The 26,447-nt window shown below is 43.6% G+C and overlaps 1 protein-coding gene across 1 annotated transcript in view; it reads right to left on the reverse strand.

The window, feature by feature from the left end:
- vwde (von Willebrand factor D and EGF domains) overlaps positions 1-26,447 on the reverse strand; it is a gene marked incomplete at both ends in the record, with an annotated part of 65,639 nt that overhangs the window by 5,955 nt on the left and 33,237 nt on the right. Inside the window, 16 exons of the mRNA XM_084557799.1 lie at positions 1,083-1,178; positions 1,469-1,564; positions 1,876-1,971; positions 4,341-4,436; positions 4,644-4,739; positions 13,551-13,646; positions 13,743-13,838; positions 13,966-14,133; positions 18,203-18,415; positions 18,579-18,716; positions 19,258-19,477; positions 20,598-20,851; positions 22,421-22,535; positions 24,775-24,879; positions 25,512-25,676; positions 26,204-26,340. Of these exons, the coding sequence (XP_084413925.1) occupies positions 1,083-1,178; positions 1,469-1,564; positions 1,876-1,971; positions 4,341-4,436; positions 4,644-4,739; positions 13,551-13,646; positions 13,743-13,838; positions 13,966-14,133; positions 18,203-18,415; positions 18,579-18,716; positions 19,258-19,477; positions 20,598-20,851; positions 22,421-22,535; positions 24,775-24,879; positions 25,512-25,676; positions 26,204-26,340 (2,187 nt within the window). The remainder of the gene's footprint in view (positions 1-1,082; positions 1,179-1,468; positions 1,565-1,875; positions 1,972-4,340; positions 4,437-4,643; positions 4,740-13,550; positions 13,647-13,742; positions 13,839-13,965; positions 14,134-18,202; positions 18,416-18,578; positions 18,717-19,257; positions 19,478-20,597; positions 20,852-22,420; positions 22,536-24,774; positions 24,880-25,511; positions 25,677-26,203; positions 26,341-26,447) is intronic.

Consider the following 26,447-nt stretch of genomic DNA (forward strand, 5'->3'; position numbering starts at 1 on the left):
CTGGAAGAGCCCGGCAGCACTGTGAGAATCACCTTTTTTGATTTTTCAAGTGCGTTCAACACCATCCAGCCGGTGATCCTGAGAGACAAACTGGAGGGATGGGTGTGGACCACCAGCTGTCTACATGGATCCTGGACTACCTCACAGACTGACCACAGTTTGTGAGAAGTGCTGCTGGTGACCAGCAGCACGGTTGCCCCCCAGGGGACTGTCCTGGCCCCCTTTCTTTTCACCCTCTACACAGCAGACTTCAGACACAACACTGACAGCTGTGTACTGCTGAAGTTCTCCGACGACTCTGCGATTGTCGGCCTCATCAGAGATGATGACGACACAGAGTACAGAGGACTGATGGGGAACTTTGTGGACTGGTGTCAGCGAAACCACCTTCTTATCAACGCGGGGAAAACCAAGGAGATGGTGGTGGATTTTTGTAGACGCCATTCTGCCCTTCCCTCACCAGTGAACATCCAGGGAATGGACATTGAGCAAGTGGACTCTTATAAGTACCTGGGTGTTCACCTCAACACCAAACTGGACTGGACTCAGGCTTTTGGAGTGAAAGGGGCACTCCTGAAGACCTTCTATGACTCTGTAGTAGCATCAGCCATCCTGTACGGAGTGGTCTGCTGGAACAGTGGCATCACAGAGAGGGAGAGGAAGAAGCTGGGTAAGATCATCAGGAAGTCCAGCTCTGTCCTGGGCTGCCCCTTGGACTCAGTGAGGGAGGTGGGTGACAGGAGAGTTCTGGCTAAACTGTCCTCCATGCTGGACAATGAGTCCCACCCCCTGCATGGTGACCTGACAGGACTGAGGAGCAGCTTCATTGACAGACTGCTTCACCCTCGATGTGTGAAGGAAAGATACAGAAGGTCTTTCCTTCCTGCTGCTGTTAGGCTTAAGAACGAGCACTCCTAATATGTGCAATAGTCTGTGCAATATATCTATTATTATCTATTCTATCTCTGCCATTTCTGCATGCTGCAAACTGCAATTTCCCCATTGTGGGACAAATAAAGTTTTTCTCATTCTTATTCTTATTCTTACAACAGGATATTACAATGTGTGACGGGCAGACTCACGTGTTTGACACTGAAGACCTTCCCAGCCAAGGGGACAGTGACAGGTGTTTGGTCCCACACACTCGCCACCATTTTTACACTTTTGCAGACAGACGGCTACAATGACAGCAGAGAGAGTGGTGTGCATACAGTCTGCAGTAGCTTGTAAAATGTTTTATCCCAATATCCCTGAGGTAGATGCAACACCAAACCATTATCAACAATATCTATCTATATATTTTTTTTTTCCAAGGCAGAATTTTTTTACATGCTTTCATGTGCTTAAAGATAAGTGTGTCCTTTCAATTAACATACAAACCTAGCTCTTAAATACATAATCTGTGCAGATAACAACAACACAGATTTTAATTTGCTACTGCATTTTATGTGTTTGCTGTATCACCCACATATGTTACACCTCTTCCCCCTCCATCCGGAAGCACAGGAACACGTGTTGGGTCCCACACACTTGCCTTTGTTCATGCACATCGGCTCACACACACCTGAAACATACATATTAGATGCTACATATCATTCCAACATATTGGAAGTGTGCACTGCCAGTGGCGACCATTACCTTGCCAAAACACTAAAAGCACTGACAGGCCTGAAAGCCGATGTGCGGCATTATTTTGGATTTTTAACGTATGACGCCAGAGAAGACAAGATAAGATAATCCTTTAATTTATCCCACAGTGGAAATACTGTGTAAACGCCAAAACAATTTGTTTTTAAGTCAGTTTAGGAAATCAGTAGGCATACCCAGCCCTAATGACTCTCATTAAACATTACCGCAATCTGTGATGTGACTTACTCTTTTGACATCTTTTCCCTGTGTAGCCTTCGGGGCAGGAGCAGACGTTGTTCCTCATACATTGACCTCCGTTCTTACATGGAGGACTGCAAACAGCTGAAACACAACAAAACTTAAAAGTAAGGATATCAGGAGACACTGTGAACCTAGAAAAATGTAATCACAAACAGCAAATACTGATATGACCTCCAGCTTCTTGTACATACAGTAATTATGTCAATGTTTTTGTTCACTGAAACGGGTGAAACAGAATCAAATTGATCTCATCAGTCATGCTTCTGAAGAAATTCTGAAAGATTCTGCAACCTTTTAAAGCGCAGCAACCCACATTTAATAAGTGTATGTATCAATATAAGATAAACATTACCCAGCATGACCTCCATCATTTCAGAAGGGAAGTAATAGTACTGTTTTGGAAAAAAAATACAACAACAACAAGTCCGCTTCTTATAAGTGACTTTGGGCTTGTTTTTCTGTAAAGTTGCATAAAAATACTGGTAGTCGTGGGCCTTTTTTTTTTGGGGGGGGGCTTGTTTCTAAAGTGTAATTGCTTATTTGGGCTTGTTCCCACCACCATAATAAGTTGTCAAGCAGACATTTAGGGGTCCATGCAAACAAAGTTGCAGGATCCCTACTGATTTTGTTGCGATTTTTCTTCTTCTTCTTCTTCTGATTAATCTTATTCTGCATAGCTAAAGTGTCTGCCCAGGACAAACTGCAAGGGCGAAAGGCATCAAACCTGGTAACTTGGTAGTAATCCTAGCATGTCACTTTGCCAAGGTGTCAATACACATGCCTGCAGGTTACAGTTTTGCAAAACAGCACACAGTTTACTAATCTGCCCACATGGATATGAATTGTTTAAAATCCGTCCCCACGGATTGTAAAACCATGCACACAGCTTATTTAATTTTTTCTCCCTTGAACCAAGGGGGGCTCCGTATAAAAAGTCGCTTGTTTTGGGCTTGTTTTCACAGGCCTGGTTGCTTATTTCTCTAGCAAGATCTGGCAACACTACAGCAGGACTGACTTAACATTGCTGTCATACATCTGGATCTTGGTTTTGAGACTATACTGGTTCAATTTCCAGATGGTCTGGAGACTTGCGAATGTGCTGTGAGCTTTCCCAAGCCTTATGCTGATGTCCCTGCTGCATGAATTATCCTTACTGAGGAGACTTCCCAGCTATGTTAACTCCTCGACATAATCGAGAGGGTTACCATCCACAGTGATCGGTGCATGCGGTGTTGAGTTTATGCACATCACTTGGGTTTTGGAGGTGTTCATGTTCAGACCAATCTGAACATGAACACCTGACAGGACAGGACTGACAGATGAACGCATCTGTCAGTCCTGTCAGTCTTCTCTTATAGGTGTGTGTGATTGATGGAAAGAACAGCAACGTCATCTGCATAGTCAAGATCTTCTTCTGGGTGAAGAGAGTACACTGGATGCCTCTGGGCCTGTCTGAGGTGGTCTTGCGCATGGTCTAGTCAATGGCAATCAGGAAGAGTATGGGGGAGATGATACATCCTTGGCGTACGCCAGATTCCACTGGGAACCATTTGGTGAGGTTGCCATAGACAATGACACTGCACTCGAATTGACTTCATAAGTGCCGTCATCTTTGGAGGAACTCCATATGATTGCACGATCTTCCACAAGGTGTCACGATGCAAGCTGTCAAAAGGATTCCGGAAGTCAAATAAGTTGATGTACAATGGATTGTTCCACTCCAGACATTTCTCAATGATGTTCCTTATTGTGAAGATCTGGTCAGTGCACCCTCGTCCTTTCCTGAAGCCTGCCTGCTCCTGCCTCAGATAGATGTCAATCTCTGCATCACAACAAGAGTTTATTTTTTTTGAGTTATTGAGATGTTGCTTTTGTAGCGCCCCCTACAGACCAAGGTTGGGGTGCTTGCACAGACTCATATTATTGTCAGTGATATGAAGTTTGATTAGGTTTGGGTATATACTTAACAAAATATGAGCTTTGGAGTTATACTGTGCCACGCCGTAAAAATTAATTAGCCATTAACTTTGTAATCAATAAACCTGTAATCTGAATCTTTGTCCATAAATTATACAAGCCAAGTTTGGTGAGAATTGGAAGAATTATTTTACTTTGAGGTGCAATTTTTTCAAAATGGCGGAAAAAAATTGGGAGGTGGAAATAGTCCATTAGAACCAGGGCTGTATAAGGAATCAGGGAGAAAGAATTTTGTTTCTAGGGCACACGGTACACATTACCAGTAAACCAACTTCGTTGCATGGACCCCTTATAAAAAAACAATCAATCAGTGTTTCCCCTAGTTCTACAGCTTTTTTGGGGGTTGGGGGGCAGAGTGCCCCAAAAATATAATGGTAGGTGAAACAATGAGTAACCGATCATCTGAAAAACAAGAGTCAAATATTTTCCATACAAGTTCTCTCTGAGGTTTAACAGTAGAGCAGTAAAATTACCGATTTGACACTGAGAGCCGTAGAAGCCACTGGGACAGGTGCAGATGTTGGGCTTAACGCATGTTCCTCCATTCAGACAAACACGGTTACAAAGAGCTGCAAGTGACATACAAAAATCTGCATTTAGAGGCAGCATATTTTCTTTCTTTTGGATTTACAGTACAAATCCGACGCAAATTTTGTTGTAAAAGCTTGCCTTGTCATGGCAGCAGTGTCAAATGAAAATGAAATATTCTGATATCAATAGAAATAACTTGTTGAAGCAGTCTGTATATACATTTTGTGGCAGGGGTTGTTTTCTACCTGAGTTACACGTTGGTCCATACCAGCCAGGTTTGCATTTGCAGACGTCAGGAGAAACACATTCACCTCCGTTTTCACAGTGCCTGTTACACACCACTGAGAGAAAAATAAATAAACCAAGTGAAGCGTATTCAGCTGAATCTAAGAGCAGTGATCTTGAAGCTCAATAGATGATGGTGTATCTTGATATATAACAGATATAACCCACTGACATTTAATGTAATCTTTAAAGTTTGGGACTCATTAAAGAACTATAAAGGAAGACTGTGGTGTTTGGACCAAAAAGTTGCACTTGGAACACTCCACAGAGACTAACAACCAAGGGCCAGCTGGAACATACACCTGCATGAAAGAAAATGATTCTCCATACCAGCAGGTTGCAGTAGTCTGTATACGTCATTCAAAAGGGAAAACAGAAGGAGCTACTATTAGCTGGGAAGCTAGGAAGAGCTATAGGCCATCCCACCGAACTGGCTTATTCTGAATTGTGATGATCATGTTTCTTCGATGATCAGTCTAGTCTTGGTGCTAAGCTACACTAAGCTAATGTAGCAGACGGGATGCCTCCCTCTGTCTATTCAGCTGTGTTGCTGTGCTTTTGATTGGTCTGTTGCCAGCCAATTAGCTGCAGAGTCACTGTAAAAACAGGAAGTTGATTGCTGAGCTCCTCCTTGAATCTGTGCACATGCATTTCTTGTTCCATGAGTGTTGCAGGTACGAGACATTTGTAGAGATGGGCGGATGAAGCCTCTGAAGCTTCTGGGGCTTCTTCCTGATTGTATTGAAAAAAGATTCAAAGCTTCAAAGCCTCAAAGACAGACCCTACCAGTGACATCTAGTGGCCAGCTGCAATTATAGCAGCCACAAACTTCCAAATGATTTACACATCAGTCAAGTCACTCTTAAAGGTGCAGCAGGCAAGTCTTATAAAACTAACTTTCTGTCATATTTGCTGAAACTGACCCTATGTTAAAGTATAATTGCATGAAGCAGGTCATTTTAAAAAAAATTCGGCTCCTCTGGCCCCACCTAGAGCCTGTAGCGCAATTTGCAAGACATCCACCGCTCCACATTCAGATGCACCAATCAAGCCCAGGGGTGTATCTAAAGCCGAAATTATGCTTCCGCGTTGACACAGCGCGTCCGTGCGTACGGACCTATTACGGACCTATTACGGACCTATTACGTCCTTGCGGACCCCCGTGCGTCCTACGCAAGGGCCAGACGCGCACCTCCCAAAAATCCTCGACGCGCGTCGAGGCGACGCAACAGCAACGCAGCAGCAACGCAGCAGCAACGCAGCGGCATTGGCTGTGATTGGTCCGCTAACTACATCCGCTGGAGACCGCTTTTCCGGTTTCCACTCATAAACATCATTGTCTCCTTTGTCGTGCCCTAATTTGCAATAGAAGTATTTCTTCCTCTGCTTGAATAATTTGGAGCTCCAACGCCAGTCTCTCTGTCTCGGTGTCCATCGTTCACTGTGACTACGGCAAAAGCCGGAAGGTAAATAACGAGGCGAGATAGTCACAAGAGTCTCGGTCGGTCGGTCACAAAAAACCATAGCGCCATCTACCGGTGTGGCATGCATTTCGACACGTAAACCCCACGCAGAACCATCACGGTCTCACGACTGCGTCCGAGCAACTGCGTGGCCATTGCGTGACCATTGCGTGATCACTACGCGGAAGCATAATCTAACCTTTACAGCGAATCACGAAGCCTGTGTCACTCACTCGCGTAGCCTACTGCTGAACACACAGATAGAACTGCCACTCGGGGCAGGGGACTTGGTTCACGTTTAGCAACTGTACTGCTATAATTAGCGCTGGCTTGTTGACATCGGTGTAGCACCGCGTAGTATAAACTGTGTAGAATAATACGAGGCTAGAAGCTAACATGCTAATTCCATGTTAAACATGCTGTTATTTGACGGACGCTTTCAGTGTGTATATTAGCATGCACGTTAACATACTGGTGTTTAGCCGCAGTGGTGTTGTAATTTATATTTTAGTAAGTTTTCTGTTGGCTGTACTACGTGCCACCGTGGAACAAACTAACCGATTCAGTCCGTTGTCTGCTAATTAGTACAACGTTACTACGTCTTTGTGTCAGAATCTCCATTCATATATTTTAGTATTTAGTGCTCCAATGCTTGTGATTTGAACTATTATTGGTCAACCATATGGACTGATGTCGCAGATCGCCGGGCTGCCCACCACAGATACGCTGAGCGGTTGCCTTGGCAACCACCGGAGGTGGACGCGTTTGACATAAATCAGGGCTTCTGCTCAGGACGGAACGATTCGGTGAACGAATCTTTTGAACGAATCATTTTAATGAACTGATTCTAGTGATTCAGTACAGTCAAAAGAACTGCCGTGCCCATCACTAGAGTGAAGCTGAGGCACAGGCCTCAGACGAGGATTACATCCCGGCTCCTTCTACACGCCCACGGACAAGTGGTGCAACCCGTCGAGGTGGTGGAGGGAGGGGAGGGTGCTATGAAATGCGTGTCCATGAGCAGTGATTGGCACTCTGTTAAGGTTAGATTATGCTTCCGCGTAGTGATCACGCAATGGTCACGCAATGGCCACGCAGTTGCTCGGACGCAGTCGTGAGACCGTGATGGTTCTGCGTGGGGTTTACGTGTCGAAATGCATACCACACCGGTAGAGGGCGCTATGGTTTTTTGTGACCGACCGACCGAGACTCTTGTGACTATCTCGCCTCGTTATTTACCTTCCGGCTTTTGCCGTAGTCACAGTGAACGATGGACACCGAGACAGAGAGACTGGCGTTGGAGCTCCAAATTATTCAAGCAGAGGAAGAAATACTTCTATTGCAAATTAGGGCACGACAAAGGAGACAATGATGTTTATGAGTGGAAACCGGAAAAGCGGTCTCCAGCGGATGTAGTTAGCGGACCAATCACAGCCAATGCCGCTGCGTTGCTGCTGCGTTGCTGTTGCGTCGCCTCGACGCGCGTCGAGGATTTTTGGGAGGTGCGCGTCTGGCCCTTGCGTAGGACGCACGGGGGTCCGCAAGGACGCAATAGGTCCGTAATAGGTCCGTACTCACGGACGCGCTGTTTCAACGCGGAAGCATAATTTCGGCTTAAGATTCTAGGATCACTAGATATCGCGTACGTAGTGTTTCGCGAATCAGTACGTTCGTGAACGTGATTCCCTAATCTTGCAGTACGTTCGCGAATCATGAGTGGCAGTGCGAACGAGAATCGCCTGACAGACTCACCGCTCTGTGTGTATATATATACCTATATATATTTTATTTTATTTAAAAAAAAAAAAAAAAAAACACATCACAGCTGCAGCAGAAATTATGTTACTTTTAAAAACTTCAGATATTTAAATCTGCCTGGCAGTCAGAGCTTATAGACGTGTATTAATGTAAGGGTATTATATACACTGTTTTATATTATTCCCCTGTATGTGCGTGCATTTTTCCAGCCTGTGTTTGCAACCAAATGTCTGATTGTTAAATATGTTGTATTGTAGTGGGAAATAATTGATAAAAAGCAAAATGACAAACTAAAAGTATTGTACATTTTAATATATTAAGAATGAAATGTCAACTTCAGTGCAATCAAAAATAAAACAGGCCTTGTTTGTTTAGTGAAAAAACAAATATTAAATAAAGGGCTAGAAATGCCAACATGAAAACTAAAAGTTCTGTTGCCTATTTAATAAATATAAAAAAGAAAATATCAACTTAAATATGCAATCAAAAAGAAAATAAATAGCTTAAATAATACAAATATAAAAATCAAGAAACTAAACAAACATACCAAAAGTGTCAAACAAATGAAAGTGGGTCTGTGAACATTGTTCTCCCCAGGTATTTTCACCAAAATCCTACTCCAGATTTGCATTTAAAAAAACAAGCTGGCTGACTTTGGAAGAGCTCAGCCGATTTCGTCTCTCTGTTATTATCTGCCCCATCTTACTGGAAATCCTCTCCGATGGGACAGATGTGGCCACAATACAAAGTCTCTTCTTCATCACTTCAGAAAGTCTCGGATAGACCACACCTCTATTTTGCCACCATGTGAGGGGGTTGGAAGATCTATGTATAAGTGGCTCCTCCACAAAAGCACGGACCTCCAGCACTGAATCTGCCACTGGATTTTGTGCACTGGTCACAAACCCAGAGACCTGCTGATCAAATTCCTGCCAAATTGCACTCTCCTGACTGGAACTTGGTGGTTGTGCTGCTGCTCCCTCTTCTCCTTCAGCCTGCTGGTGGGGGAGCTTCACCTTTGCCGCAGCATTGCTGAGATGCTGAAAGGCCCTATCTGCATCCTCATCCCTGCCGAAGGCCTTCTTTTTGAACCTGGGGTCCAGTGCTGCTGCTTCAGAGAGCAAAGCATGTGCCTCGATTTTGTGGAACCTGTGAGACATCTGTGTACAAGTGGTGTTCACCATGAGTTTCACAGGATCCATGAGGTTTACATCTCTTTGTATGTTGGCAACAATCTTCTGTAACCCTCTTGCCAGAAGAATCACCTTCGACGCAGTGACATATCTGAGAAAAAGAAAAACAAGGTTTGGGCCTGATAGTAACAACAACAATGATAATATTGTTATTGTAAATATATTTCATAATATTATTACTAATAGTAATAATACTTGTGCAATTCATAACCATTTGTTTGAAAACTAAGATATTTGCTGAAATTAGGTCTAGTTAATTTTTTGTTTTTTGTTTAAGTGACACTGATCTCACACCCTCACTGAGTGTGAAAGCCAGTAAACAAAAGCCTTAATTGAAGCTCCTCTAAAATCAAGTTTCAATGGCAACAACCTAGGTCAAGCCAGACAAGCAGATGCCTAAAGCTTCAGTTTTATGATTTTGGTTGGATGTGACTGTGCTACTTAAAAAATAAACCTTCAAAATCACAGTATTATCACAACACTCAATAACATTTTATACATACCCCTCGCCGCTTATCTCTACGGTGACTTCCTCAAAGGGCTTCAAAACATCACAGGTCTGCTTTATTTCCTCCCACTCTTCTGGTGTTAGGGTGGATAGTCTTGGATTTGTTAATGCCAGAGTTGTGATTACTGCATCTTTGTTCTGAAGGAAACTCTGGACCATGTAAAATGTTGAGTTCCATCTTGTTGGGCAGTCTTGTTTCAGCCGAGCTTCTTTTAAGCCTAACTGCTTTTGGGTGGCTCGCAGTTTTTCTGTGGCAACTGTGCTTTTGTGCAGATATTCTACAATTGCCTTCACTTTTTCCACAGTTTTTTTTATTGCAGTCATGCCACTATTTACAATCAGGTTTAGGGTGTGGGCAAAGCAGAAAAGGTGAGGCCAACATATGTTTTGAACTGCTTTCACCACATTGGAAGCATTGTCAGATACACAGGCAGCCACCTTATCCGCGATGTCCCACTCCCTTGCAACTCTAACAAGCTGCTCTGACAGGTTGTCTGCTGTGTGTCTCTCGCTCATTTGAAAGCAGTCCAGCAGGACAGAGACCATCTTGTATTCATCAATGAAATGGCATGTTACTGACATGAATGAAGTGGTTGTCCTTGATGTCCAGCAGTCCGTGGTCAGACACACTGCCTGCGCTCTTCTCACCCTTTCTTTTACTTTGTTGTGTGTTTTTCTGTATAACTCAGGGATGATTGTATTTGAAAGTGTTTTCCTGCTTGGTAAAACGTAGTGTTGGTTCAGTTCCCTTGTAAACTGGCGGAATCCAGTGTCTTCTACTATGGAATATGGTTGAAAATCACGTGCAATCATTTTGGCCAGCAATTCATCCAAGGCCTTTTGTCTGAGTGGGTCAATTGGCCTTGACACAAAATGGGTGAGTCTGGCTTGTGTTCCTCTAGGTCCAGGCCTACCAGTTGCCCCCGCCGTGGCAACAGTTGCTGCACCTGGACCAGTGCTACTGGCTGGAGCAGGACAGGTTGCACTGACTGGTGTAGTGGTGGTGTCACTGGCTTGAACAGTGCTGGCTAGAGCAGTGCTGGTGCGTGTAGGAGCAGGGTCTTGTCTCACCTCTTGCAACTGAACAGCAGGGTGTTTGGATCTTAAATGCCGGTGAAGATTTGCTGTGGTCCCACCTTTGATTGAGAGCTTTGCTTTGCAAATATTGCATATTGCAGCTGCATCAGGAATATATTTAAACTGTGTCCAGATAGCACTTTTTCTTCTAAGCTCACTCATTTTGTCATTCACTCACTCTTTCTGACAACTTTGGGGGGCTGGGTGTGGGAACAGGGTGATGAGGGAAAATACCATTTAAGAGGAGGGGAAGGGGGAGGGGGGATGGTAGGGAAATGTAGTACGTGTGTAAGCATTGAGTTGTGTGGTCCCCCCTCCCGGATAATGGTTGAGTCCTAACCAGGTGACATCTAGTCTTAGAAGAAAAAAAGCTCAACTGAACTGAGGAAGGAACGAATCAGTTCATGAAGTGATTCCATTCAGTACGTTCACTCAAAAGATTCGTTCAAACGAACGAATCATTCGCGACCGACGCAACACTACTTCACTCTCAAACGTCTAACCACATCAACAGGTAGCGGTCATATATCTACCACATAGCAAATTGATAAATCTAAACTGTGGAATAAAACGCCACAATGAATGCGTCTAACTGTTATTGATAGCAAACATCACCGATGTAGGCTACTTTCAGAAACATCCTAACCTTGGTTTTGTCCTAAAGTTGACTATTGCTAAATATTTTGACCTAAAGTATAACGACTGTATTGTTGTACTTTAGGTCAAATTATTTAGCAATAACGGAGGGTATTATAAAAACTACGTCGGTGTGTTCCATGCTAGTTTGTTTACTCGCTCTCTCTCGGTTCTCTGCTCGTGCACAGTATTCCAGGGCCCTATCGCGCACGCGCTCTATCGTGCACAGCTCTCCCTTGTGGGGGGAGGGGCTTGGGAGACCGTTTTGGGCTTTAGCGGAAAGTGGGGAGGGGCTGAGAAGTTGTCGATGTTCAAATTTTTTGGCTAAGTCCTGGATCTTCGCAATCCTGCCTACTGCACCTTTAAGCAACTTTGTCAACATTTTGAAATGTCAGCTGACTTACTTGAAACTTGATTTAGATAACACATTTTTGCCGTGAGATGACAAGTATTTCAACATCAGTGTTTTGGAGATATGACTGGAGGTTTCTGAGAAGTGCTTATGCAATTCACTGGAAACCACCACATAATGGTAAAAATCATAAGGACTTCCCTGGATTTGGATGATATACCTTTTCCTGATTGTCATTAAGAGAACATGGTTGTAACGTAACACTTGGTGTGAAAAGATTCAAATTAAACACTGTAGAGATACTTTTTGGGAATGATTCTGAAGGACTTGTGGCATTGTGAAAATAAACCAAGGATTGTGCTTGTGGGATGTGCTTGTGGTTGTGTAAGTTTTTATTTAGGAACAAAATCTGCTCAATGGTGCTTGGCTTCAACTGGCTTCTTCTCTGACTGACTGAACTGAACATTTCGCATCTCCTTTGAATGAATGAAGAGGCGCCAAAGATTCAAATCAGTCACCCCACTTCTGGTGTTTCATTGTGATGTATGAAGCTTCAACTGTCATCCATCATGTGATCACGGAGAATTGATAAACGCCTCTACACAGTGTTTCGAATTAGTCTGTTTCAATAGAGTGAAGCAGACTTCAGAGCTTCAGTGTCAAACGTTCCATCTATAGACAATTCTCCTCCGCTGATTTCCGTGTCCCGTGTTTTTAGTTATCATGGTTGTGCCTGTAGGTTTTCTATGCCAATCCAGTCCTGTGGAACTTCACTGTTCACAGGCCACTACTGGTGACTGTGCTACTTTCTGTGTGCTTCCCCGCTCCTGAGTCCAAATACTGCCTATCGATATGTAATGTCCTTTTTGTAGGAAGATCATTTGACAGTTGTCTGTAAAAGGATGTTTTAATATGTACCACAGGAGTGGCCTACTAGCCATGCAGGAAGCTACAATGCATGGCTGTTGATGCATTTCCACATGCTGCTGCTTTGCCTTATGGGATTGCCACTCTTTGGTCTTTGCCTTATTATACTGCACTTTTAGTTTTTTGTTTTCTTTGTAAATATCTCTTTTGGCTTGGTCTTTTTGCTTTTGTTTTGCCTTCTCCGTCTGTCTTTTTAACTGATCTGTCTTCAGAAACTGTTTGCCTCTGGGATCTTTGTGCCCGTGGATCTCCAAGTCTTTTAACTGCTTTTCCCCTGGTGTGCGTGTGCTTTGTGTTGCTTGACCTCCAGACAAGCATCACTGTGGTGGCAGATTTGTGTTTGGTTCCTTTATATTTTGTCGAAAAGTTAATATTGTCTTTAATTTGTATTTTTGTGTTGATTTGATGTACTTTTTCAGATTTGTTTTGTATGTAGGTTACTTTGAGAATTATGTTTATTCGATATGAATATTTTGTTTTGTATGTACGTTACTTTGAGAATTATGTTTATTTGATATGAATATTTTTGAAATTGTTCTCTTGTAATTCTTTTCTTTGGGCTTCCATTGATAGTTTTATCTTGTATTTCAGAAGCAAAGAACCTAAAGTGGTGGTGGCTGGGCATCTGTGGAGGTGGCATCTCCTTCACTGTAAGGGGTACCCTGTGTGCTTGTTCACGTGTGTGTGTGTTGGCTTTGTGTGTTTGGGGTGGCCCTTCCCCAAGATACCACCTCTTGCTAGCCCTCCTCTCACCAGTAAATCTCAGCTCTGATCCAACATTTAATGGAAGTGTGTGAGACAGTCGGCTCTTAATACTTTGTCTCAAAAACCATTTTTGCGTATGGAACCTCATCTCCTGCCTGTTTGCATAACGAACCTGAGTGCATTATAAGAATTGGTTCATAATTAATGATAATGAAATGTTTCACCATGTAAATGAAATAGCATCTCACTGATTTCACATCTGGGTCCCACGTAGCCGTAGGGACAGGTGCATAGGTTTTTGGCCAGACAGGTGCCTCCATGCTGACAAGGCGGCTCACAGCTCGCTAAATACAGACACAGAGATGTATAACACAAAGACACTCAGCATTGTGGGAGCAGTGGGTTTGTCAGCAGGTTGTGTGAAGATGAGTTCAGGTTACCTTCCTCACAGATCGGTCCTCCGTAGCCGGCAGGACATTCACACACATCAGGTTTCACACACTTCCCCTGGTTCTTACAGTCAGGTTGACACATGGCTGAGAGAAACAAACAAAATCAGACGCTGAGCCAAATCCTGAGAGGTCGTGATTATTTAATTAGCTTGGTTTCCAGCACCAAAATAAACTAACCACACTCTGCTAAACAAACCTGTCCTGCTCTCACCTATATGACAGTTGTATCCAGTATAACCCTCCCTGCAGGTGCAGGTGTTGGGCAGAGTGCACTCCATGTTCTTTGCACACTGATACCTGCACACAGCTGAAGTCAAAATACACCTAGGTATTTTTAACTGAAGGTCAAACCAATACACCATATAGCCAAAAGTATTCACTCACCCATCCATATAATTGAATTGATATGTTCCAATCACTTTCATGGCCACAGGTGTATAAAATCAAGCACCCAGGCATGCAGACTGCTTCTACAAACATTTGTGAAAGAATGGGTCACTATCAGGAGCTCAGTGAATTCCAGCATGGTATTTTGATAGGATGCCACCTGTGCAAGTCCAGTCATGAAATGTCCTCGCTACTAAATATTCCACAGTCAATGGTCAGTGGTATTATGACAAAGTGGAAGCGATTGGGAGGGACAGCAACTCAGCCACAAAGAGGCATGCCACTCAGCGGATGCTAAGGCGCATGGTGCGCAGAGGTCGCCAACTTTCTGCAGAGCCAATCACTACAGACCTCCAAACTTAATTTATCCTTCAGATTAGCTCAAGAACAGTGCACAGAGAACTCTGTGGAATGGGTTACCATGGCCGAGCAGCTGCAACCAAGCTATACATCACCAAGTGCTATGCAAAGTATCGGATGCAGTGGTGTAAAGCACACTGCCACTGGACTCTAGAGCAGTGGAGACGCATTGTCTGGAGTGACGAATCACGCTTCTCCTTCTGGCGATCTGATGAATGAATCTGGGTTTGGCGGTTACCAGGACGGTACTTGCCTGACTGCATTGTGCCAAGTGTGAAGTTTGGTGGAGGGGGGATTATGATGTGGGGTTGTTTTTCAGGAGCTGGGCTTGGCCCCTTAGTTCCAGTAAAAGGAACTCTGAATGCTTCAGCATACCAATACCTCAACCTTGTGGGAACAGTTTGGGGTGTGTACAAAGCAAGGTCCATAAAGACATGGATGAGAGAGTTTGGTGTGGAAGAACTTGACTGGCTTGCACAGTCCTGTTTGAGTCCTGACCTCAAACTGATAGAACACTTTTGGGACGAATTAGAGCGAAGACTGCGATCCAGACCCTCTCATCCAACATCAGTGTCTGACCTCACAAATGCGCTTCTGGAAGAATGGTCAAAAATTCCCATAAACACACTCCTAAACCTTGTGGAAAGCCTTCCCAGAATAGTTGGACTTGTTATAGCCGCAAAGGGTGGCCCGCGTCACATTAAACCTCATAGATTAAGAATGGGATGTCACTTAAGTTCATATGCGTGTAAAGGCAGATGAGAGAATACTTTTGGCAATATAGTGTAAGAAGATGGTTGGCCAGAGTAGTGTTACTGAACATTAGCTGGAGCAGCATTAAATGATAATTACGAAATGATAAATGCAGCAGTCATAGTGAAGGTTTATCAGGTAATTGAACTGATTCTGTAATGTCAGTAATTCAGATAATCTATGTTTGGACAAGTAACTCAAACTTAGAGATGAAGTTTAACATGTAGCAATTAAATATTTGAGTGCCTTGACCTGAATAAGTTTATTTTTTGTTGCCTATAATATTGGCTTTTCATTTCTAAGTCTAATTTTCCTTTTCAAGGTTACTCAATACACGACATACAGATGTATGTAAATAGGGCACAGCAGCAAAGGATGAACTGAAAACAATGCCTGGTCAAAAAAGCCTCCTAATGGATGATTACTGCATGGGCGATTATCTTTCAGCTGGCAATAAGTTATTTAACCCCAACTGATGCAATGAGTAGCTTCTCATTTCTTAAACAACCATGTCGAAAGACACATCCCATGGTCGTGGAAAAGATTGTTAGTCTGTTTGAGGAGGGTCAAATCATTGGCATGCATCAAGCAGAGAAAACATCTAAGGAGATTGCAAAAACTACTAAAATTGTGTTAAGAATAAAGATTGGGGCGGCACAGTGGAGAGGTGGTCAGCACTGATGCCTCACAGCGAGAAGGTCCCGGGTTCGAATCCATGGGCCGACTGGGCCTTTCTATGTGGAGTTTGCATGTTCTCCCTGTGTCTGCGTGGGTTCTCTCCGGGTACCCCGGCTTAATCCCACCATCCAAAGACATGCTCATTAGGTTTATTGGTGATTCTAAATTGGCCGTAGGTGTGCGTGTGAGTGTGAATGGTTGTCTGTCTCTCTGTGTTAGCCCTGCGATTGACTGGAGACCTGTCCAGGGTGTGCCCCCGCCTCTCGCCCGATGACAGCTGGGATAGGCTTTCACAGACCCCCACGACCCTTAACAGGAATAAGCGGGTACAGAAGATGAATGAATGAATGAATGAATGAATAAAGATTGGACTCTGGAGCAGTGGTGCTGGTCGCGGCGGTAAGGGCCACTTCGAGTGAGGTCGTGGGCCATTTGCGGCCCCGGGGCCGCCAGTTGCCCATCCCTGGCCTAGAAAGTCTGTCCATAAAGATTATGAACAGAACCGGTGACAAAGGGCAGCCCTGGCAGAGTCCAACCGGATCAAACTCGCACTCCTTTGGTACAGGGACTGAATGGCCCACCCCATACTCCCGGAGCACCCCCCACAGGATGCCTCTGAGGACACGGATGCCTTCTCCAGATCCACAAAACACATGTGGACTGGTTGAGTAAATTCCCATTTCCCCTCCAGCACCCTAGTGAGGGTAAAGAGCTGGTCCATGGTTCCACGTCCGGGACGAAAACTGCATTGTTCCTCCTCGATCTGAGGTTCAACCATCAACCGGACCCTCTTTTCCAGCACCCTGGCATAGACCTTGCCGGGGTGGCTGAGGAGTCCCCCTATAGGCTGGAACACACCCTCTGGTCCCCTTTTTTAAAGATGGGGACCACCACCCCGGTCTGCCACTCCAGGGGTACTGCCCTCGATGCCCACACAATGTTGCAGAGGCGTGTCAGCCAGGACAGCCCTACAACATCCAGAGCCTTGAGATACCCAGGGCGGGTCTCATCTGCTCCCGGAGCACCGTTGCCGCGGAGTTGTTTCACTACGCTGGCGACTTCTGCCCCAGAGATTGGACGAGCCAACCCCAGGCCCTCCGGCTCTGTTTCCTCTATGGAATACGTGTTGGTGGGATTGAGGAGCTCCTCAAAGTATTCCTTCCACCACCTGACGATATCCCCAGTTGACGTCAGCAGCTCCCCAGTTCCCCCGGATGGACGAAAGGGCTGCTTCCCTCCGCCTTCAGGTCGGGGAACGGGTCCTGACTGTTGTCTGCACATATGCGCCGAACAGCAGTTCAGAGTACCCGCCCTTTTTGGAGGCCCTAGGACGGACGCTGGATGGTGCCCCGACTGGGGACTCCATTGTCCCACTGGGAGACTTCAACGCTCATGTGGGCAATGACAGCGTGACCTGTAGGGGCGTGATTGGGAGGAACGGCCTGTCTGATCTGAACCCAAGCGGTGTTCAGTTATTGGACTTCTGTGCGAGTCACAGTTTGTCCATAACTAACATCATGTTCGAACATAAGGTTGTTCATTGGTGCTCTTGGCACCATGATGGCCTAGGTTGTAGGTCGATGATTGACTTTATAGTCATATCATCTGACCTGCGACCATATGTTCTGGACACTCGGGTAAAGAGAGGAGCAGAGCTGTCAACTGATCACCGCTTGGTGGTGAGTTGGTTCAGATGGCAGGGGAAGACCCCACGCAGACCTGGTAGTACCAAACGAGTAATGAGGGTCTGCTTGGAACGCCTGGTGGAAGAACCTGTCAAGATGGTCTTCAACTCCCACCTCCCGCAGAGCTTCAACTGCATCCCGGGGGCGGTGGGGGACATTGAATCCGAATGGGCCATATTCTGCTCTGCCATTGTGGAGGCAGCTGTTGCAAGTTGCAGCCGCAAGGTTGCTGGTGCTGGTCGCGGCGGTAATCCTCAAACCCGCTGGTGGACACCAGAGGTGAGGGGAGCCATCAGGCTGAAGAAGGAGGCCTACGGGGCATGGCTGGTCTGTGGGTCTCCTGAAGCAGCTGACCGGATGGCTAGGCGGGCCGCGGCGAGGGCAGTCACCGAGGCAAAAACTCAGGCGTGGGAGGAGTTCAGTGAAGCTATGGAAAAAGACTATCGATCAGCTCCGAAGGGGTTCTGGCAAACCGTCCGACGCCTCAGGTGGGGTAGGCGGCAACTCGCTCACACATATATAGTAAAAAAAATTAATTATAGTCAAAAATGAACCCAAGGCCTGTTTACATTTCTTCACTCTCACCAGTTGCTGTGCATGTTTGTCCATTTCCATGTAGACCAGGAGGGCAGGGTCCACAAACAAAGCCTGCTGAAACATGAATGCTCTCAAAACACTGGACTCCTGGGTAACATGGCCCTCTGGTGCATGGCAACGGGCCTGAAGCTTTGGGCCTCAGCGAAACCTGCGGTACTCTCGCTGGTGTCCTCCCCACTTTGACCAGAGAATTTGCGTTACCTTGGAAAGAAAAGCATGAGGACGACCTTCAATTTATGTAAAAATTCATGAATCTTGAGACAGAACTACACAGACGACAAACAAATTAGAGATGAGAGAATTTGCTGCAAAAGGAGAGTCTCTGAGATTAACTCACTGTCTGGATAAATGGTAATGGACTTACGTTTGCATTTTTTTCCATCACCACCGTATCCTTGAGGACACAGTCCACAAATAAATGATCCCAGCGTGTTGTTACAGTCTACTCCAGGAAAACATGGCTGAGAGACGCACTCATCAATATCTTCTCTACATGTATGACCTGACAACACATCACAAAACCATAATAAACCATTATTTCAATATAATACACTCACCAAGGAGATAAGAGGAAAGATGTTCTTATTCTGCATATATTTGTTAATATCATGTTGCACCATAATATTTATATCAGCTTTAACAGAGCTCTTCACCATAACACTTTCAAATTGCCTATGCTTTAAATACACCTTCAGTCTGGCTCCTTTCTTGTCAAGAAACAAAATATTCTTTCATAAATCACTATTTTTTAATAGTGATTCACTTCACTGCTAGATAGGTATAGACAACAAAACAGAAAAATTTGCCAAAACGTTAGCATTTGCATTAATGTTAATCTGTTTCTAAATAAGGGGCTTAGATAACATGGTTTGCAGCTCATTATTTAACTGAGTAAGTAAATCGGTGTCAAAATGATGCCAGAATTTTGTCCAAATAAGTGATCAAAATACGTGTCACATGTGATTTAATGTGAAGTTTGCAGAAAGGAATCAATTATTTAACCTCTTGCTCTTTCTTTAAAGGTTACATTTATTTCATCCTACCTGTCATTCCAGGTGGACAGATGCAGGAAAAAGAGTTGGGTCCATCAATGCAGTGTCCCAGTCTGCAAGGGTTGGGTTTACAGTCGTCGATGTCGACCTCACACCTCTCCCCCTTAAATCCATCCTGACACACACACACATATTCACCACTGCCAACAGGGAGGTTAACGTTGGTGACGCACGAAGCTCCATTCCGACATTCACAGAAGCGCACAAACATCTGGGGAAAAAAAGACAATTTAACTATAGTTGCAGGGGACACTGTCTTAGCAGGCGAGTGTATTCCATGTCTAACTGAAATACATTGGAGTTTTTTTATACTTACTGCAGAGACTAATAGACATATTTACATAAGAAGGGATACAGAAAAAAGTCCAATCTGAGCAAATATACTGTAGTACAAGAAAGAATATGACGAGAAAATGAAAAAAGGACTACACTAATTAACAGTTACTTTATTGTAGACAAAGTTATTTTTTAAACAAAATTAGAGAAAGATAGTTTTGAATATGTTTTCTGATCAGTACACACACAATGCCTACATGTTGTCTAATTAATTAGTTTCTGATCACCAGGACAAACTAATAAAAAACAGAGATATGCTTGTCATGGCAAGTTTACCTCAAATGCTGCTTATGATCTCAAAAACTAACATGATCAAACCGACAGAAAAGAACATTTCAACTCTGGTCATCTATGCAAAGATTCTTTGGGGTTCTATCTCCTATTTTCTAACCAAAGCAATATACTGAATACTGCCAGAACACAGTACGCTATGAATCCTACTGAATTCATGAGTTCCCTTTGTGAAAGAAAAACGCTTTACCTAGAGAATAATGGGAGTTGTCTCAGCACCTGTGAGCAGTTCTTGCATTTTCAGTGGGATAGTAGAGTTAAACTGCAACAATATTTTGACGTGTACCACAATATGTGTTTTCCCTTGGGATAAATAAAGTCTATCTATCCAGCTATCTATCTACCTAATATAGAATTGTGACACAGGCTGCCTTGAATGTAAAACTGCATATTATTATCCCCCTCTTGTGGGAGGAAGCAGTAGGAATAATTTTCAAACAAAAACATTCTCATGTCAAAAGCCCAACTATCTATTTTTAATAGATGTTGGAATAACATACCCAAAAGAAACTTAAAATGCTGTACAGCCTTTGCTGGAACCCTTCAACAGTAATGTTGTAGATCTATACTTACCAAACCTAAGAAATATATAAAAATCACATGCTATAATTACACTGTTTCTTAATCGACCACTGACTACTTTTTTTTTTTATTGACATTTTTCCACTTCTCCACGCAGAGTACATACATTTGACAAGCCTTACCGATACAGAAGCCCTGCTCTCAGCATTACAGTCACTGGTCAGAGTAAACTGAAAAGTGTGCGTGTCGGTGGGTTCAGCAACAGCTTTCCACATCAGCAGGCCAGCTGGGGACAGAGATGCACCATCAGGACCTGACAACAGGGTGAAAACAGCCGTTGAGCCATTGGGACCACGAGATTGTAGCTGGTAGATGAAATTCTCCCCCTGGAAGGACCGAAGATGAGCTGGTGACTGGAGGAGTGGAGGTTTGCTCTCTGATTGGAAATATAATGGTGGGACAAAAGTATAAAAATAAACAAACCAGACAACAGTAATTTACCATGTCATAATTTTATACTTCAATGTTGCAGTTCACTTTTTGCCTTTCTTGCCAAACATAAGACAGCTAGCTCAGCTTATTTTTAGATTGGTTTGCAGCGCTGGTAGAAAGGTGAAAATGTTCTGATTTAACTCTTGATTTGCTTTTCTTCCATGGGTGATTCCACTTTTTCTACAGTAAAGGAATGATTGATGTCCTGTCATTATCATTCTTTATCTCCTGTCAAGTTATTTTGTCAGCACAGTGCCATCAGGAATGCATCAGAGGCTGCAGAGAGAAGCAGTCGGTGGCTCTGGATGAAGCGGAAGGACCCCTGCTGGGCCCCCAAGTAGCAGACCAAGGTATGTGGTCAGGCTTGACTCAGGGAACAGGACGCCCCTGCCATGCATAGTCCCATGAGATGTCCGCAACATTACAACAAGGCGACTCTCATGAACAATTGGGCATGGGATGCAGGCTCAGGACTGATCACCCTGCAGCTGGCCACCTCTGATGAGGGTGTATAGTGTGAAAGGCCGAAACACCCTGTGAATCAGAGGAGCACTACTGATGATGCATCCCAAAATTCAACCAAACCCCCGAGCTTCTTCAACCAATTCACCAATAACTCTTGTACGTGTTTGCACAAAAAAAATCTAATCCTGTGTTTTGGAATCTGTCATGTAGTCTGAGACCTGTTTGGCCTACTTTAAGCTGAAGTTCTAACAATGAGGTGAGTTGTTATCATATCACTGCCAAAGGGCAAAAGCAACATCAATGAATTCAATTTACACAGAGGTGCTGACCAGTTATATAAACTTCTCAGAGTGACCACTACAGCTACAACTACTTTAGGAAGTGACAAACTAAAACTTGTCCAGTATATTAGATGACTCCAGTGACTCCAGGACGCTGGAATTCACTGTTAAGCCTTCTCGAGGTGTCCTGGGCCTAACTTAACGAAACATGGGTGAAGGGAGGTGCCCACTTGAAAACCCCAGTGACATGCTGCATACTGCTGTTGACTAGGCCAGGTATCTTGATGTCTCCCATGTTGGTTGGTAGCAATATTTCTTTGTTTGGTTAGCTGCTGAGTGGGCCATACAAGCCAGCAGCATTAGGTTAGCTTATATTTCACAAGGTTTGAATTATCCTCTGCTGCTCTGTGGGCCTACAAGCCAGCAGCATTTACTTAGTTCATTTAGATTGTAGGTTAAGCTAGCCAGCAGCATTTTGTTAGCTTATATTTCACAAGGTTTGAGTTAGCGTCTGCTGCTGAGCGGGCCATACAAGCCAGCAGCATTTACTTAGTTCATTTAGATTGTAGGTTAAGCGTCATATCACTTGACTGTAGGTTTGTTAGGGTTTCTCAGTTGGACAGGGCCTCTAAATGTGTTTTGCCTGGGATTTTGGCACAAGGGATTGTAACATCTAATCCTGTGTATTAATGAAAGATTAGTAAGATGTCCATGAAGGAGCTGTGTGTCAAACCAAATAAGAGAAGCTGATGATTTTGTGTACATACTCTCTGCTATGGACCATGTGTTTTTGGATGTGTCTGGTCGGCATGTGAGACAAGGTCTGCCAGGATGGGAGTCCCCCTCACTGTAACATAGGCCGTCAATGTTGCAGCTTTTCTCCTGGGAAGCAAAGTCAAACAAATAAATGAGAATATGTTCAGGGTTTATTTCTCTTTGAAAGTAATGGCCTTTCCTAAAGTAAAACATGCAGTTTGGAGCCCCCTTAATTCTTTATGTAAGTCTCCATTTAAGTTAAATGTGATATTTTTACAAGCTCTGCCAGTGAACACTTCAGTATCTGAGTCACACAAACACAGTTTATTTTTTATAAAAGCAGGTAAACTCTACATGTCAGCAGCTTTCTGCTTAACACTCACACTTACATAAGGCGGAAGATTTGAATATACACTATATTGCCAAAAGTATTCGCTCATCTGCCTTCACACGCATATGAACTTAAGTGTCATCCCATTCTTAATCCATAGGGTTTTATATGACGGCAGCCCACCCTTTACAGCTATAACAGCTTCAACTCTTCTGGGAAGGCTTTCCACAAGGTTTAGGGGTGTTTTTATGTGAATTTTTGACCATTCTTCCAGAAGTGCATTTGTGAGGTCAGACACCGATGTTGGACGAGAAGGTCTGGCTCACAGTCTTCGGTCTAATTCATCCCAAAGGTGTTCTGTGGGGTTGAGGTCAGGACTCAGTGCGGGCCAGTGAAGTTCTTCCACACCAAACTCACTCATCCATGTCTTTATGGACCTTGCTTTGTGCACTGGTGTCCAGTCATGTTGGAACAGGAAGGGGTCATCCCCAAACTGTTCCCACAAAGTCCATCCAGGTCTGCATGCATAGGTGCTTGATTTTATACACCCGTGGCCATGGAAGTGATTAGAACACCTGAATCCAATTATTTGGATGGGTGAGTGAATACTTTTGGCAATATAGTGTAACCGTGAGCAGCAGCGGTTGCTGGCATAGGCAAATATTTGGGGACCCCAGGGTACTGTAGCCAATAATAGCTGCCAATAATAGCTGGGGGAAATGAATGAACTGTTTAAAATGAGTTACAGTTGCAGAATGCAGAGGCAAATCACACTCCATTTTACCAATGGCTTGTTTCCCCATTCTGTGCTGGTAAAGATAAATACTTTCTAAAATACAAAAAACCTGCCATAATCTGGACTCTTTCATTGTATATATAAAACTATTATATAATTAAAACAAACTTTTGATCTTGCTTTGATTTCCCATCGTTGTCTTTTTTATATCATGGTAACCGTAAAATATATATTTTAAGGCAGGGGTGCCCACACGTTTTTGGCTTGCAAACTACTTTTACAGTGACCAAGTGTTGCCACAGTGTTAAAAGCTCTATCTATCTTTGTTTTTATTTTTATAAGGGAAAAATTGGTGCACTGCACCTTTAGAAAAACAGCGCTGTCTCTTTAAGAAAGACGGTAGTTCAATTCAATTCAATTCAATTTTATTTATATAGCGTCAATAACAATACAAATCGTCTCAAGACGCTTTACAAAAACCCGGCCTGAAACCCCCAGAGCAAGCCTGAAGGCAACGGTGGCAAGGAAAAACTCCCTTTTAACAGGAAGAAACCTTGAGCAGAACTCCAGCTCATATGGAGGGACCCATCTGCCTAAGGCAGTTGTTGTTGAAGTTGTGCGTGGCTGTGGATGTGTGCCATTGAACTTTTGTCTTGCTGTTTGTTTTGGAGGTGCGACAGATAAGTGTTTTAGACTAACATCTAAAACATTTTTTTTCAATGGCACGCGATCTACCCGCACTACCTTTGCGATCTACTGGTCGATCGCGATCGATGTAATGGGCACCCCTGTTTTAAGGCAACAAAAAGATGTTATTGTTCCTGTCCTATTTTGGTATGTAGTGTAGTACATTCAAGTATACTAGAACCACAGCTAAAAACTGATGAATATCCTGATTATTTTCAATGTGAAATTTCCAGTGAAATTATCAGAAATTATGAATCCAAATGTTTTCAGTGTCCACAGTTCATGAAAACTTCTCATAATGGAGAAAATGGAATTGGAGAATTAAGTTTGAGCTTTAGAAAGTTTCTTTTCAATGCCTTTCAGGGTCTACGCTTGGTTAAGGTAATGACTGATTTTTACCATCAACTGTATGTATGTAATGTACTTACAAAGTATAATGATTATATAACAGCAAGTTTAAGCCACAGTCTTGAATTTATTTTTTTTATGTGACAGAGCACCATTTGATCCTTGTTTAAGGATGTTAAACCTGAGTTTTATGGCTGAGAAAGTAGGCTGCGAGGACAATGTGATGTTACTGTTGGATCTATACAAGAAGAAACATGATTCACCCTCAGGGTACAGAAAACTTCAGTGTTGAGGCTGCAGATCTGGCAGGCTCCATCGTACAGAGTCAGTATCTTGGCGTTACTGTAGCTGTAGCCATCATTGGAAACCTACCATCAGCAGAAGCTTGGTTACTGTTAATCACTGGGAAAGCATTAAACACTTAATGCTAGTAAACGAAGTGACTGTAATCACACACACTGGCTCATTTATTCACATTTACAGAATAAAGTCTGAGAATAATCTCATGTGATTTCATTCTGATGTAGGTTCTACTATGGTGGTACTCACAACGCTCTTGTGATTGTTTACTAAATCTAACTGCTGTGAAAATATATTCCCAAGCTTTGTTTTTTTTTAATGAATTTGGAAATCATGTTATCCAACTAATACCTTTTACCCTACTGAGCCCATTTTCTTCCTGGGCTAAGATGAAACTGAAGAAAACCTCGAGCTGCACTCTTTTCACAACGGCATTGAACAATTAAAAACTAGCAAATCTTAAAATCTGTCTGCTTCCAATTACTTTATGGCAGATTTATGTGGGGACATCCTCTGAATAGTATTTAGCTTGGTAAATAAGAATATAATTGTTTCCAAAATGTTTAATTAGTTTTAAGTGTGACAGAAACAAAACAGAGACACCTAAGAGAAGAAGACAAGTATGAACCAGGTATATAGGACTAATTGTATAATGGATTCACCAGTGTGTTGTTCAGAAATGGCTGTTAACATGACTAACTTTAATCTGCCAGCGAGCCAGTGGTCTGTTTGTCACCGTTTCCAGGTCTACACTTGCAGGAGTCCGGCTGTCCTCCAGGGGGAGCTGGCACTCTAGAGCTGTCATATCCAGAAAGGTGGCAAAGACAAACTGAGGCTCACCCAGAACCCATTCACCATCCACAAACTTGATAAGAGACACAGAGAGGGAGAAAGTCGTAAATGGTAGGAGGTGAAAGAGAGGGACAGATGTAAGAGAAGAGAACATTCATTCATCTTCTATACCCGCTTAGTCCTGTTAAGGGTTGCGGGGGTCTGCTGGACCCTATCCCAGCTGTCATTGGACAGGTCGCCAGTCCATCGCAGGGCTAACACAGAGACAGACATTCACACTCACACCTACGGCCAATTTAGAATCACCAATTAACCTAACCAGCATGTCTTTGGACGGTGGGAGGAAGCCGGAGTACCCGGAGAGAACCCACGCAGACACAGGGATCAGTGCTAACCACCTCGCCACTGTGCCGCCGAGAAGAGAACAAGAAAGAGAAAATAAAATGATAAATCTCCAAGATGGTCATAAAGTGTTGAAAGGATGTTGATTTGGTATAAGAGTAAAATACAATCACAAGGATGAGTTAGGATATTGTGATGTTGTGTCAGGGAAGGGAACACAAGCACAGCAAATACGGAAAATAGAAAAGAAAAAGTTACCTTTTCTTTAACAAACTCACACTTGAGCTCGTAGGAGTCCCTGAAGCCTTGACCAAAGACCTGAATTGTGTAGCAGTCTCCCTGATGGACATCACACAGGCCCTCCTTATCCAGCTTGGTGATCTCTGGGATCTGGTCTGCACAACATCAACAGCTATGTTACAACTATGCTAACTATGTTACAACTAGGGGAGAAACGTAAAAATTTTGTTTGCGTGTGCGTGCAGGCCAGTATAATATTATG

This window comes from Chelon labrosus (assembly GCF_963514085.1).
Source record: "Chelon labrosus genome assembly, chromosome: 12".
NCBI lineage: Eukaryota > Metazoa > Chordata > Actinopteri > Mugiliformes > Mugilidae > Chelon > Chelon labrosus.